Below are 16,076 nucleotides of genomic sequence, written 5' to 3' on the forward strand. Positions count from 1 at the left end.
CTAAGGTGTTAGTTCTGTGTCTTGTGTGTTACTGGGTAGATGCTAAGGCGTTGGTTTATTGTCTCTTGTGTGTTACTGGGTAGATGCTAAGGTGTTGGTTCTGTCTCGTGTGTGTTACTGGGTAGATGCTAGGTGTTGGTTCTGTCTCGTGTGTGTTACTGGGTGATGCTAAGGTGTTGGTTCTGTCTCTTGTGTGTATTTACTGGGTAGATGCTAAGGTGTTAGTTCTGTCTCTTGTGTGTTTGGGTAGATGCTAAGGTGTTGGTTCTGTCTCTTGTGTGTTACTGGGTAGATGCTAAGGTGTTGGTTCTGTCTCTTGTGTGTTACTGGGTAGATGCTAAGGTGTTGGTTCCTGTCTCTTGTGTCTGTTTACTGGGTAAGAATGCCAGGTCTTGGTTCTGCTTCCTGTGTGTTACTGGGTGATAGATGCTAAGGTGTTAGTTCTGTCTCTTGTGTGTTACTGGGTAGATGCTAAAGGTGTTGGTTCTGTCTCTTGTGTGTGTTACTGGGTAGATGCTAAGGTGTTAGTTCTGTCTCTTGTGTGTGTTGCTGGGTAGATGCTAAGGTGTTAGTTCTGTCTCTTGTGTGTGTTACTGGGTAGATGCTAAGGTGTTGGTTGTGTCTCTTGTGTGTTACTGGGTAGATGCTAAAGTGTTGGTTCTGTCTCGTGTGTGTTACTGGGTAGATGCTAAGGTGTTAGTTCTGTCTCGTGTGTGTTACTGGGTAGATGCTAAGGTGTTGGTTGTGTCTCTTGTGTGTTACTGGGTAGATGCTAAGGTGTTGGTTCTGTCTCTTGTGTGTTACTGGGTAGATGCTAAGGTGTTGGTTCTGTCTCGTGTGTGTTACTGGGTAGATGCTAAGGTGTTGGTTGTGTCTCGTGTGTGTTACTGGGTAGATGCTAAGGTGTTGGTTCTGTCTCTTGTGTGTTACTGGGTAGATGCTAAGGTGTTGGTTCTGTCTCTTGTGTGTTACTGGGTAGATGCTAAGGTGTTGGTTCTGTCTCTTGTGTGTTACTGGGTAGATGCTAAGGTGTTGGTTGTGTCTCTTGTGTGTTACTGGGTAGATGCTAAGGTGTTGGTTCTGTCTCGTGTGTGTTACTGGGTAGATGCTAAGGTGTTGGTTGTGTCTCGTGTGTGTTACTGGGTAGATGCTAAGGTGTTGGTTCTGTCTCGTGTGTGTTAGTCTGAGGCACCGTAACAGCTCTCTCTCACAGGCGGTAATGAGAGAGACACCAGTGTAAGATAAGGCGGTGTGATGGTAGTGGCATGTTGAAGTTATGGTGCACATGGTTGAGGTATAATGGTGGTAATGGTGACAAGTATGGTAGTGTGGAGAGAGAGTTTCTACCACTATAATGAGCCAATCCAAGACCTAGAATCGAGCTACAACCGACCAATAATGTCCTCGGGTACAAATCAAAACAAACACCTCAAACCCACAGGTGTATAGTAATTAAGACCCACGGGTGTAGGGGAAGCTCAGGTGTATTATGAGCAGGTGTGAGGAGCAGAGGGTGTTGAAAGGGGGGGGGGGAGGAGGTAGACACAATAACACAGTTGTATAATAGCGAGAAATTGTAGGGAAGAAGAAGGAAGAAGGAGAAGAAGAACAAGAAGAACAAGAAGAAAAAGAACAAGAAAACAACAACAACAAGGACAACAAGAACAAGAACAGGAAGAACAACAAGACGATGATCAGGACGGGCCAGCGGTATTTGTGTCGACTGACTGGTGACGTAGAGAGGAACACAGGAGGATATTTTAGGGTAGACCGATCACAGTAATGGAGGAACCAAGGCTGTGTGTGTGTGCTTAGAAACTTTAGAGGGAGCCCTACCATAAATCACCCACCCACACACACACACACACACCGATTGTTTTGTATCAACTGTGTGATCTATTTAGGTTAACGCTGCCTGCCTGTCTGTCTGTCTGTCTGTCTGTCTGTCTGTCTGTCTATACTACTACTGTTAATAAAAATAATAATTAATAATAATATACCCCGACCTTTGCATCTCTCAAGGGACTATAACATTCAACTTTAATTATCCTTCCTCCCTTCACTTCTATCCATCAATAACCTGATTGGATTATTACTCTAACGTCTAGAGTTTTGTTGTGATCATAGAAAATGTTTCGGATCACCAGATGATTAGACACCCCAGCTTGTTTTACCTAACCCTCTAATTCCTTCTTTAACCTTCCTCCCTTATTCCTTTCTCTTTCTCATCCTCTTCCTCCCTTCTTTAGTCCTTAATCTTTTTTTATTCCTCCTTTGTTCCTTTCTCTTCCTCCTCCTCCCCCTCCTCACCCCCCCTTTCCCTCCTCTCCTATCCCATCCTCTCCCCTCTACTCCTCTCCCTTCCCTCTCTCTTCTGTCTACTCCTATCCCCTCCTCTCCCATCCCCGTCCCCCCCCTCACCCCACCCCTCCCTTCCTCTCCCATCCCCGTCCCCTCACCCCACCCCTCCCCTCCTCTCCCATCCCCTCCCCTCACCCACCCCTCCCCTCCTCAATCCCTCCTGGGGTGGTGGAGTCGCCATCATTAATTAACAACTTGTGGTACTCGGTAGATAACTTTCTCGTCCCTCAGTAAAGCCTTCCGCCTCTGGAATCTGCCAGTGTTTGTAGAGGGCGGGAGAGGCTGAGGGCAGGAGGTGGGCAGGAGTGGAGGCGGGAATGGACGGGGTGGAGGGTGTGAGGGCGGGAGGGGAGGGGCAGGGCGGGAGGGGAAGGGAGGGGCAGAGCGGGAAGGGAGGGGAAGGGAGGTAAGAGGAGACGGCAGAAGGAGAGAGGGAACGGGAGAGGGCAGGGGGTGGGTATTCAGGGATCCTTATAATGTAAGTATACCCTAAAGCTGAATAAACTTAACTGGAAAAACCACATACAAGCCATTCACAGCCATAAACAGTGCGGTATCATGTATCACACTCGACAGTCACTCACTCTCACAGCAATGAAAGAAATCTATCATGATCTTGTTTACCAACACCTGATACACTATCACACACTATGGGGGCCTCTGGCTCTTCAAAAACACGATCTCTGGTTACTGCACAAAGGAGAGTTGTACGGACAATGACCTACTTGAAAAAAACATCACACAAACGAGAAATTTGCTATATTGAAAATTTTTAAATTCGAGGATATTAACACCTACTGCTGTGCCCTCTTTGTTTACAAATCTATCAATCACTTGCTTGACAATAATTATTTCCAGCTCCGGAATAATCAGAGATACAACTTAAGGCACCCAGAGCTACTAAGACCACCCCCCATGCGCTCCTCTCAGTCCCAGACCTCCATAAAATATCAGGTGTGAAGGTGTGGAACAACTTACCCCCACCCATCCGAGCAAAGACTACCCTCCCTTCCTTTAAATCATCTCTAAAAAAATATCTATTGTCTAAGTATTAATACTTCTTGTAACACTTACTATATTTACAGTACCTGCTGTTATTGCACCATCAAAACCGTTTTATCGGTAATTATCATGCAAATAAATAAGTAATTACCATTGCAATAAACATAATTGCCAACTAGACATAATCCTGACAGCTCTGTCCTCTTGTTCAACCTTATTACTGTACATCCCAGGTTGTACTGCTCCCCCATTATACTTATGTTTTTCAATTCCACTGTAATTTATGTATATACTTATAATAAAAAAAACAATAAGTAAATATATAAATAAAATAAATAAATATTGAAGTGATAACCGTGGTAACATTATGAGACGTTCTTATTACCACCATGCTATTGTACTATTCCAGATGATACTAAATGTTACATAATACTTCCTTGAGATAAATGTATAGTATATATCAGGTGCAGCTCAGGTTCTCAACTGGCTCAGCCATGTTAATATTGTTATTATTATCTACTCTGTATCTGTGTTTTTCTGGCTAAATAAACTGTTTCAATTCAATTCAATTCAAACACACACACACACACACACACACACACACACACACACACACACACACACACACACACAGAATACAGTAGCTACTTACTCTGCCGAAGTACATAACACTCTCAAGCAGCATCCCATACATTTTGGCGTCCTGTTGCTGTTACTGCTGCTGTTGATGTTGTTACTGTTGAAGCTGTTGTTGTCGTTGCTTCCGCTCGTAGAAGCAATGATGAAACTGACACCTTCAAAATGTCATCAATTATTCGTCGTCCATTTCAATTTGATGTTTATCTTTTACTCTATTTATCTTTTTAAGCGTCACAGCTGTTGTTCTTATCACTAACGTGCTTTAACAGCTATCAAGGTCAAGACACACCATCACGTGTCACGAGCAGAGGTTTTCTTTGGTTAATATTTAAGGGGTAACTATTGAAGATTTTCCCCTCTACCTCCTCCTCACAGTTTACAGAGGTGTGGGAGGTAATGCCACAGACGTTCGGGACTTTGGGTTTCTTCAGTTGAACGTGAAGTTATCTGAAAGGAAAAAGAAGTAAGTGATTTGTTCCTTTCAGAATATTTAATGATGGTTCAACCTGACTCTGCGCTTCGAGATTCAGTGAGTGAGTGAGTGAGTGAGTGAGGTGAAGGAAAATAAGGAGACGAAGAACTAGCAAGGAGAGAGTGAAACGTGGAGAGAGGAAGAGAAGGTAATAGGATACAAAGATGAAAGGAGGAGAGGAAGAGCAGGGGTTGAGAGAGAGAGAGAGAGAGAGAGAGTAGAGGGGGTGACTGAAAAGAAAGAGACGTACCGTGTAAATGAAGAGTTGGACCCCAATTTCCACCATTCAGAAAGCATCAACTGTTGTCGGGTGAGTCACAACCAACTGACCTAGCACCCTCCTCCTCTTCCTCATCCCCCTCTTCCTCCCCTTCCTCCTTCTCCTCCTACAGTATACACACACACACTCACCTATCTGTTACCCGACTCTACCTGACGAAGTAAATCAAATTAAACACTACTTAACTTAGCTTGGGGGACCTGAGTTAAACCCAAACCACACACACACACACACACACACACACACACACACAGAGGTGACCTTACCTTGACATTCTCACCTGATGTCTTGTGCCTGATGCTGTTGACGTCATCATCTAGTTATCTGAAGTCATCTCTCTCAATCTTTATCACTCATTGCCTCTCACCTTCTTCAACATGAGTTACTGAATCATTAATGAGTAACCAAGTGAGTTACCGGTCTGTATTATCGATGGATTACTTTCTCGAGTTACCAAAGATGACAGAATGTTTGGGGACGGGACTCTGAGTAACGATTGGGGAGGAACTGTTACTCACGACGTTTTATTGAGTCTTTAATTTTATTTAATAATATTTTCTTTAAACAATTGGACTTGAACGTGGCTTTTGATTGAGTGACGGCTCTTTAGTGACGGCTCTCGATTGACAGCTCTTGAGCGACGACTCTTTAGTGACGGCTCTTTAGTGACGGCTCTTGAGTAACGGCTCTTTAGTGACGGCTCTTGAGTAACGGCTTTAAGTGACGGCTTTAAGTGACGACTCTTGAGTGACGGCTCCTCGAGTGACGGCTCTTCGAGTGACAGCTCTTCGATTGACGGCTCTTGAGTAACGGCTCTTAAGTGACGACTCCTGAGTGACGGCTCTTGGGTGACAACAGAGTGACGATTTTTGTGTGACGGCTAAATGAGTGACGGCTCGAGTGACTGATTGGGCGTTTTTTATGAGTGACGCCGCTCGAGCGTGAGTTCCATGGCGAGTAACCAGTCAGTGAGAATACCTGTTGTGGGTGACTGCTTGAGTATCAAAGCCGGATTCAGCAACCACTTGAGTGTCAGGTCAGGGGATGAGTAACCGCTTGAGTTGCAATTCTCGTCTTGGATGACCGCTTGAGTGCCAGATCAAGAGGTGGGTAACAGAGTCTGAAATGAGATAAGATATAAATAACCATCTTACCTGTAATATACCTGTCTTAATTAATGTTTGTTTATCATCTTACCTGTGTACAGTCGACCACAGGAATAAGTAGCTGTTAGGCCTGAAAATGGTCTGGAAACGTTGAAACTGCGCATCCAGACGCATGATGAAACTCAGCTCCCCCACATGTTATCTCTAACTATTTTCTGTTTTTCCTTCTATATTCTTCTATTTACTCCTCTTCCTTCCTTTACTAATCCAAAAATCAGTAAAAAAAAGTAAGGCAAGAGAAAAAGTGGGGGAGGAGGAGGGAGCTGTACGATAACTGCAACCAGTGCCGGATTTAGACCTGTGGAGGCCCATGGGCAGCCTCTTTGTGGAGGCCCCCCTCATTATAACTACCCAAGAGGTTTTTTTTTTGTAGAGAAAGAAGGGGTGAAAGAAGATTAGAGGTGGGGGAAGGAAGTTACAGTTCGGAAATTGAAGAAGTTTAGGAGGAGGAAAGAGAGGGCGGGCTGACCGCCTAGCTAAGCTAATAGTGTGTTAGGGTTGTGTCATGGGTTAGTTATTGTCTGCCGGTACAGGCACTAGACAGCCTACCCTGTCCCATATATGGGTGTTTTAAGGGCCTTATTTCATATTCCGTCGACCCTACTGGCGGATGTTGGTCTAGGGAGGTTGTCTATTGCCTGGCCGTGTAGATCGGGGTGGTAATGGACCTTTTGAGATTTGGTAACTTTTTGGGAACCATGTATGGTTGTTGTCGTTATCTGGTGGGAGTCTTTGAAGGAGTTCTTGCTCTGATCGTTCTATCTTTTGCCAGATTCCGTTGGCCAGGGTGTGCAGCTGCTGGTTGATGGGTTTCATTCTCAGGTCTCTATGTATCTCGGCTCTGGTTCTGGTGAAGGGGTATCTTTCACCTGTGACGAATCTTAGGACTTCATTTTGGACCACCTGTAATTTTAATATTTGAGTGGTGCTCATAGTATGAAGAGGTATTGCTGGGTAAGTTAATATCGGTGTGATAAATGATGTCACCAGGCGGAGTTTTATTTTCTCAGGAAGCGCTTTAAAGCGGTATAGTTTTCTCAGCTCTCTTCTTGCTTTTTCCTTCCTGCTGTGGACATGATGGGAGTAACCTGTCGTGGATATATGTAGGCCCAGGAGGGTGCCTCTGCTTTTGTATTCTATCTGGGCATTATTGGTTACTAATGGATGGGTTTTCCTTCTGCATAAGGGTATCACTGTGAATTTCGGGAGACTGGTTTGGATTTTCCATTGTTTTTCGTAGTTATTTACCCTTTCTAATTCCCGCCTGGTGTTTTCGGCCTGTAACGCTCGCGATTTTCCTTGATGTGTTGTTATTTGAGTGATGTCATCTGCATACATAATATCTTCGTTACCTGTTCTAGTGGGAGGCGGGGTGTCACTTGTGTAGATAATATATAGGGTGGGGGAGAGGACGCTTCCCTGAGGGACTCCACTCATGAGTGGGAAGGTCTCTCCAGGGTAGAGTGGCTAGTGAAGCGAGCCTAAACATCCGGGAGTTCCGGGGGGCGCTGTAAGCCCCCCGGGAAAATGTTGAAATTTGAACACTTCTTTGGAGAATTTTGAAGCCATGTGCCGTTATATTGAGGAAATTAGAACATTGAGAAATTTTTAATTAACTGTACATTTTATTGATAGTGTGCAAATTCCCAACACACACACACACAAAAAAGTGAGACATGACTGGAGTCATTCATGTGGTTTCAAGTCGACCAGCCCTGATATAGCTACTACCGCACATGTCAAAAATTTTCAAGATACTTCACAGAAAAGAATATATTATTAGTTATTACAGAGAGATGATTCTTTGCATTATTAATCAGATAAACCTCTACTCAAATAATGGTTCTGTCCAAGATTGCATGTATAGGCTTCTTTAAGTCCAAGGTCAGATGTAATAAGTGGAGGCCCCCAGATTGTGGAGGCCCCTGGGCAGCTGCCCACTTTGCCCACTCCTGAATCCGGCCCTGATTGCAACAAGTTTACCACCATTGGATACAATATATTACTTGTAATATAAACACAAGACACTAGTAAAACATAACAACAAATGTATTTATAACATATATGTAGGAATACAACATAAATTACAGGTTATTTTGTAATTTTGTCTGATCTGTTCAGGACAGTGTTACCAGATACAAGGTCTCAAACACGAACCGTAGGTGTATACTTCTTCTTGTGGCCGACTGTACGCAAAAGACGCAGATATGTACGCAATACAAGCGTGTAAGTCCTCTCTTCCTCCTTATTCTCCTTCATTCTTCTTCCTTATTTCCTTTAACACACTTCCTTCCTCTTCATCCGTTTCCTCCTCCTCCTCCTCCTCCTCCTGCCTCTCTTTCCCCTTCCCTTCCCCTCACTTTCCTCCTCCCTCATCCTCTTCCCTCCCCTCTCCTCCTCCTCCTTCCCCCTCCCCTTCCTCCTTGAAGACCACTCATCCCTTTATGGCAAACCGGTCACCAAAGGGGCGCCACATACCTTCCCTGACGCCAATACCTCCACTAACACCTTTACTACCTGATCCCTTATACTCGGCCCTTATCCACACAGACCCTTATATAAGTCCACACTATCCATTATATAGTTAGGTTAGGTTAGGTTAGGTTAGGTTAAGTTAGGTTAGGCTAGGTTAGGTCTCTGGCCTGAACCGCCTCACCCTTGACTACAGGGAAAGACCATTAGCATAATATTATCAAGTGGATGACGTCAATGTCCTATTAACAGCTGATGCGAATGAAACTCTCTCTCTCTCTCTCTCCCTCTCCCCTCCCCTCCCACTCCTCCCTCCCCCCTTCCCCCTCACCCCTCTCTCCCTGGAGGTGAAGGAATTCTTTATAAGCCCATACCTCACCTAATGCCCCCGGCCAGAACACCCTCTAAACGATATTACATCCATCATATTTCCCGTGTGATAAAATGACAAAATGGCGACGAATTTGCACCGAGACTCCCGTTTATCTATGATGTTGGATGAGGGGTGGATGAGTGGATGGAGGGTGTGGATGAAGGGAGTGGGTGGAGGGTGTGGATGAGTGAGGATGAGTGGGTGGAGGGTGTGGATGAGTGGGTGTAAAGTGAGGATGAGTGGATATGGGAGGTGGATGAATGAGTGTGTGGATGAGGATGGAGGTGGAGTGGAGGTGTGGATGAAATGGATGGAGGTGTGGATGAGTGGATGTGGGGGTGGATGGTGGATGGAGGTGTGGATGAGTGGTGTGGACAGGTGAGGATGGTGGATATGGGGGGTGGATGAGTGGATGGGGGTGTGGATGGTGGGGTGTGGATGGTGGATGAGTGGAGTGTGGAGACGGATGAGTGAGGATGAGTGGGTATGGAGGGTGGATGAGTGAGGAAGACTTAGTATGAGGGGTGGATGAGTGAATATAGGGTGTGGATGAGTGAGTATGAGTGAGGTGTGGATGAGTGAGTATGAGTGAGGTGTGGATGAGTGAGTATGAGTGAGGTGTGGATGAGTATGAGTGAGGTGGGAGGAAGAGGTGGAAGGAGGTGTAGGAGGTGAGAGGAAGAGGAGGAGATGGAAGGAAGAGGAGGAAGTCTCAAAGTCTCAGCGTAATAAAGACGCCATTTTGTCCATCTTCTCCGTGTTAGGGTAGGTTAGGTTAGGTTAGGTTAGGTTAGGTTAGGTTAGGTTAGGTTAGGTTAGGTTAGATACATTCCTACACCTCCAGTTAAGGTAAAATAACATTAATTAACATTATAACTCTCTATCTATGTGTTCAGTTGGGTCAGTTAAATACATTCTGTCGTCTAAAGCTATTAAGAGGAGAGTTTCTCGTGTGTGTGTGTGTGTGTGTGTGTGTGTGTGTGTGTGTGTGTGTGTGTGTGTGTGTGTGTGTGTGGTCGAAGCAGCAGAAAGGAGGTAGGTGCATTGTCAAGGAGGAAGGAAGGAAGGAAGGAAGGAAGGAAGGGGAAGAGAGGGAAGGAGAGGTAGGGGAGTGAATGAAGGAGGGAAGGAAGGAGGTAGGGGAAGGTAAGGCAGGGTGGTGTGGCGTGTCTGCAACAAGCTTCACTGATCGCCAACATCACTCTCCTAATTGCCAAAAGCTCTAAACCAGACCTCGGGCGGATCACAGAGAGAGCAGTCCTACCCCCCCTGGCTCTGTGATGCAGTGAACGGCTCGTGGTTCATCGTCATCAACTACATGCAATTATTATCATCAGGCGACCCATTATCTGTCAAGGGAAGATAATTTGTATTCCTTCCCTGCAGAATTATACCACTGGAATTAATTATACCACTGGAATGAATTATACCACTGGAATGAATTATATCACTGGAAAGAATTATACCACTGGAATGAATTATACCACTGGAATGAATTTTACCACTGGAATGAATTATACCACTGGAATGAATTATACCACTGGAATGAATTATACCACTGGAATGAATTATACCACTGGAATGAATTCTATAGGTTTCTGGTCTAACGAAAGGAAATCGGGTTTATGTTGCATTAAAGTTCAACTATTTGGTACTAATTAGTTAAGGTGTCAACAGGTGAATCTATCCAGGTGAGTCACAGGTGGTGGAAGAGAAGGTCACGTACAAGCCCTACTCCCTGATTGACTGACTGACTGACTCTCTGACTGACTGACTGACTGACCGACTGACTGACTGACTGACACTCTCCCTCCATCAACACCACCAACATCAACACCACCAACATCACCACCACCAACACCCACTATCTCAACCACCACTACCACCACCATTACTTCAACAACCACCACCACCACTTTTATCACGTCTGTCAATACCAGAAGATGGAAGAAGATTTCGATGTGGTTTTGAGAAAGAAAGAAAGAAAGAAAGAAAGAAAGAAAGAAAGAAATACAGACAATGGATATATAAAGACAGACAGACAGACAGACAGACATTCAAAAATAAGGTCCACAATAATATTCAATAAGAAATTTCGATTACGTATTGACAGGTGATACAACTCCCACTAAAGAACAAAGGGACACGAGACTGGTAGTACTTGAGGGAGTGTGTGGGAGTAGGGAGTGTGGGGGAGTAGGGAGTGTGTGGGAGTAGGGAGTGTGTGGGAGTAGGGAGTGTGGGGGAGTAGGGAGTGTGGGGGAGAGAGTGTGGGGAGAGGGGAGGGGGAGAGGGGAGTGTGTGGGGAGAGAGTGGGGGAGAGAGGTGGGGGAGAGGGGAGTGTGGGGGAGAGGGGAGGGGAGAGAGGGGAGGGGAGTGTGGGGGAGCAGGGGAGTGTGTGGGGAGAGGAGGGAGGGAGTGGGGAAGATAGGGAGTGTGGGGAGTAGTGAGCAGAGGAGCAAGGAGGTGAGGGGAGAAGGACAGGGGGAGGGAGGGGGAGAGGGGAGGCAGGGGAGGGAGGGGGAGGGGAGGCAGTGGGAGAGGCAGGGAGCATGAGTCCAGGGAGTAAGGAGGTGTGGAGAAGGAGGTGGGGGAGTAGGGAGGGGGAGAGGGAGTGGAGAAGGAGGTGGGGGAGGAGGGGAGTGTGGGGGAGTAGGGGAGTGTGGGGCAGGGGAGCGTGGGGAGGGAGTGTGGGGAGGGGAGCAGGGGAGTAGGGGAGTGTGGGGGAGGGGAGTGTGGGGGAGTAGGGGAGGTGGGGGGAGTAGGGGAGTGGGTGGGGGAGAGGGAGGGGAGTAGGGAGTGGGGGAGTAGGGAGTGTGGGGAATAGGGTGGGGAGAGGGGAGGTGGGGAGCAAGGAGGTGGGGGGGAGAGAGTGTGGGGAGTAAGGAGGTGGGGGGAGAGAGTGTGGGGAGGCGGGATTGGGGGGAGGAGGTGTGGGGAGGCAGAGTGTGTGGGGAGAAGGAGGTGGGGAGGGAGGGGGAGTAAGGAGTGGGGGAGGGAGGGGTAAGAGGGGAGGCAGGAGGGAGGTGGGGAGAGAGTGTGTGGGAGGTAGTGGGGAGAAGGAGGTGGGGGGTGTAGGGATTGTGTGGGAGCAGGGGAGGTGGGGGAGGAGGTAAAGGAGTAAGGAGGTGGGGAGAGGGAGTGTGTGTGGTGGGGAGTAGGGGAGGGGGGAGAGGGGACTGTGGGAGAGAGGTGGGGGAGAGGGGAGTGGGGAGAGGGGAGTGTGTAGGAGTAGGGAGTGTGGGGGAGTAGGGGGAGTAGGGGAGTGTGTGGGGGGGAGGGGAGCGTGGGGGAGTAGGGGGGTGTGTGAGTAGGGAGTGTGTGGGGTGTAGGGGAGGTGGGGAGTAGGGGGTGGGGAGTAGGGAGGTGTGGGGAGTAGGGAGCGTGGGGGGAGTAGGGGGTGGGAGTAGGGTGTGTGGTGTAGGGAGGTGTGTGTATAGGGGTGTGTGAGGGAGTGTGGGAGTAGGGAGTGTGTGGGAGTAGGGGGTGTGTGGGGGTAGATGGCTTAAGATTACAAAACAAAGTTTATTCAGACTTTTTTTCGTATTATCATTTGTTGTTGTGATATAATTGATGACGGGAAATAATTAATTAGCAAGACACTAATTATATATGACCTATAATTAGATACAATAGAGGTCATGGTCTAGCTAAGTTCTTCAGAGAGGACGCTTAGTTTACGTGGCGGTGCTCTCAAAGTGTTGTGGTTGGGAAGAGGAGAGACGAGAAGAAGAGGAAGTATTAGATGGAGAGAGAGGGGAAGGAAGGAAGGAACGAAGGAAGAAAGGAAGGAAGGGGGGAGTTGCTTAGTGGAGGGAAGTAATAAAATGAAAAAGGGAGGGAGGGAGGGAGGGAGGAAGATATTTGGTGGAGAAAAGTAACGAAAGGAGGAAAAAGGAAGATAGGGAGGGAGGAAGGGAGGGAGGGAGATGCTTATTGGAAAAGAGTAAAGGAGGAAAGAGTGAGGAAGTTTTGGGCTGATAAAGAGGGAATGTGGGGAAGATTGTGGATGAGAAGAGTGAGGGAGAGTGTCGAGGAGAGGGAGAGTGTGAGTGAGAGGGAGTGAGAGGAATGTCTAAGGTTGTGAAAATTTAAGGAGCTGTCGAGGAGAAGTGAGGGGCCCTTCATGAGAGAGAGAGAGAGAGGGAGAGAGAGAGAGAGAGAGAGAGAGGAGAGAGAGAGAGAGAGAGAGAGAGAGAGGTAGAGATTGCTGCGTCACCAGCCAGTCAGTCATCCTATGGTGTCACCATTTAACCAATCAATCATCCCTCATGTCACCAGCCAACACAAAGGTCACACACATCACTCAGCCCGGCACCAATCATGTTGTACATCACACACACACACACACGCACACGCGCACACACACACACGCACACGCGCACACACACACACACACACACACACACACACACACACACACATACACACACACACACACACACACACACACACACACACACACACACACACACCATTTCATGCACAGGAATATCATCGCTCCAGAGTCACCCGGCAGTGGCACCGAGGAGTCCCATCCATCGTGTGGGGCCCCGACAGTAAGGTAACCCTCGGGCTATCCTCGGGCAACCCTCTCTCTCAGGTCCTAAGTGGCATCCCTTGCTCACAGAGGACCCGCAAGGCTTCGAATTTTGACGCCCAGGTCCTCGTTGTGTGAGATAATGGAGGGTATCGGCCGTGTAATCTTAGTGGTGCTTGATCCGTGAGACGTGACACGGGCGAGGAGGAGGGGTGGGGAGGGGTGAGGTGGGGGGAGGGGTGAGGTGGGGAGGGGGAGGGAGGTGGGGAGGGAGGGGTGAGGTGGGGTAAGGGTGAGGTGGGGGGGAGGGGTGAGGAGGGAGGGGTGAGGTGAGGGGGAAGGTGAGGAGGAGGGTGAGGGAGGAGGAGGAGGGAAGTGGGAGGAGGAGGGGAGGTGAGGAGGAGGGAGGGAGGAGGGGAGAGAGGGGTGAGGAGGGAGGGTGGGAGGGAGGGGAGGGTGAGGTGGGGAGGGGTGAGGGAGGTGGAGAGGAGGTGACGAGGGTGAGGCGAGGTAAGAAATCAGCAGTGGGCCCAACCCCATCTAACGTAACCTTAACCAAACCCAACCCAACCCAACCAACCCAACCCAACCCAACCCAACCCACCAAACCAAACCAAACCAAACCAAACCAAACCAACCAACCCAACCAAACCCAACTCCAAACCAAACCAAACCAAACCAAACCTAACCAAACCAAACCAGAATATGTACCCAAGTTCATATAGTATCAAGATAAATGAACTTATCAGAGGGTCAAGCAAGTAGTGTTTTGATGTCGTTGGTCTTCTTCAGTAGGTCAAGATCTGTAGCTGTGTGTGTGTGTGTGTGTGTGTGTGTGCTTACTTTTATGTGCGTGATGAAGGGCTAGTGGTCATCTCTACATTCTATCTTCTCTCTGTCATGCTGTACTGTATAAAGAGAGAGAGAGAGAGAGAGGAGAGAGAGAGAGAGAGAGGAGAGAGAGAGAGAGAGAGAGAGAGAGAGAGAGAGAGAGAGAACTGGTCAGACAAAGAGAAAGAGAGAGATAGGACGACAGAGGGGAGATAAACAGTACTAGGAGAGAAAGGAGATAGAGAGATAGTTAAACGAAATAGAGATACACAGATTACAGCTAAGAGACACAGATTGCTAAGACACAGATTGCTAAGAGACACAGATTGCTAAGAGACACAGATTGCTAAGAGACACAGATTGCTAAGAGACATAGACAGTTAAGAGACACATTAAATTAAGAGACATAGATTGCTAAGAGACACAGATTAGTTAAGAGACACAGATTGCTAAGAGACACAGATTGCTAAGAGACACAGATTAAGTTAAGAGACACAGATTAAGTTAAGAGACACAGATTAAGCAGAGACATAGATTAAGCAGAGACACAGATTGCTAAGAGACATAGATTGCTAAGAGACACAGATTAAGCAAATATACAGATTAAGTTAAGAGACACAGATTGCTAAGAGACACAGATAAGAGACATAGATTGCTAAGAGACACAGATTGCTAAGAGACATAGATTAAGAGAGACACAGATTGGGTTAAGAGACATAGATTGCTAAGAGACATAGATTAGCTAAGAGACACAGATTAAGTTAAGAGACACAGATTGCTAAGAGACATAGATTGCTAAGAGACACAGACAAAGAGACATAGATTGCCAAGAGACACAGATTGCTAAGAGACATAGATTGCTAAGAGACATAGATTGCTAAGAGACACAGATAAGTTAAGAGACACAGATTGCTAAGAGACACAGATTAAGTTAAGAGACATAGATTAAGTTAAGAGACACAGATTGCTAAGAGACACAGATTGCTAAGAGACACAGATTGCTAAGAGACACAGATTGCTAAGAGACATAGATTAAGCAGAGACACAGATTAAGTTAAGAGACATAGATTAAGTTAAGAGACATAGATTGCTAAGAGACACAGACAAGTTAAGAGACATAGATTAAGTTAAGAGACACAGATTAAGTTAAGAGACATAGATTGTTAAGAGACATAGATTAACCAAAGAAACACAGATTAAGCAAGAGACATAGATTAAGTTAAGAGACATAGATTGCTAAGAGACACAGATTAAGTTAAGAGACACAGATTGCTAAGAGACACAGATTAAGTTAAGAGACATAGATTGCTAAGAGACACAGATTGCTAAGAGACATAGATTGCTAACACAGATAGTTAAGAGACACAGATTAAGTTAAGAGACATAGATTGCTAAGAGACACAGATTAAGCAGAGACACAGATTGCTAAGAGACACAGATTGCTAAGAGACACAGATTAAGTTAAGAGACATAGATTAAGTTAAGAGACACAGATTAAGTTAAGAGACACAGATTGCTAAGAGACACAGATTAGCAAGAGACACAGATTGGGTTAAGAGACATGATTGCTAAGAGACACAGACTACGATGCTAAGAGACAACAGATTGCTAAGAGACATAGATTAAGCAAGAGACATAGATTAGTTAAGAGACACAGATTGCTAAGAGACACAGATTGCTAAGATATCACAGATTAAGCTAAGAGACATAGACATGCTAAGAGACATAGATTGCTAAGAGACACAGATTGCTAAGAGACACAGATTGCTAAGAGACACAGATTAAGTTAACACAGATTGCAAGAGACACAGATTGCTAAGAGACATAGATTGCTAAGAGAGATAGATTAACCAAAGAAACACAGATTGCTAAGAGACATAGATTGCTAAGAGACATAGATTAAGTTAAGAGACACAGATTAAGCACAGACATAGATTAAG

The 16,076-nt window shown here is 46.4% G+C and overlaps 1 protein-coding gene across 3 annotated transcripts in view; it reads right to left on the reverse strand.

Annotated features, from left to right (window-relative positions):
• The window catches only part of LOC121875442 (soluble guanylate cyclase 89Db-like), a 92,468-nt gene that overhangs the window by 31,630 nt on the left and 44,762 nt on the right, over nt 1-16,076 (reverse strand). Inside the window, exons 3-4 of one of the 3 annotated variants that reach the window (XM_042379999.1) lie at nt 5,021-5,874; nt 4,016-4,449 (exon numbers count right to left, since the gene is read on the reverse strand). In XM_042379999.1, coding sequence (XP_042235933.1) covers nt 4,016-4,057 — 42 coding nt within the window. In that variant the 5' untranslated portion in view covers nt 4,058-4,449; nt 5,021-5,874. The remainder of the gene's footprint in view (nt 1-4,015; nt 4,450-5,020; nt 5,875-16,076) is intronic. The other 2 variants (XM_042379998.1, XM_042380000.1) reach the window with 2 other exon arrangements.

Source organism: Homarus americanus, unplaced genomic scaffold (genome assembly GCF_018991925.1).
Source record: "Homarus americanus isolate GMGI-L3 unplaced genomic scaffold, GMGI_Hamer_2.0 scaffold13802, whole genome shotgun sequence".
NCBI classification, from domain to species: Eukaryota; Metazoa; Arthropoda; class Malacostraca; order Decapoda; family Nephropidae; genus Homarus; species Homarus americanus.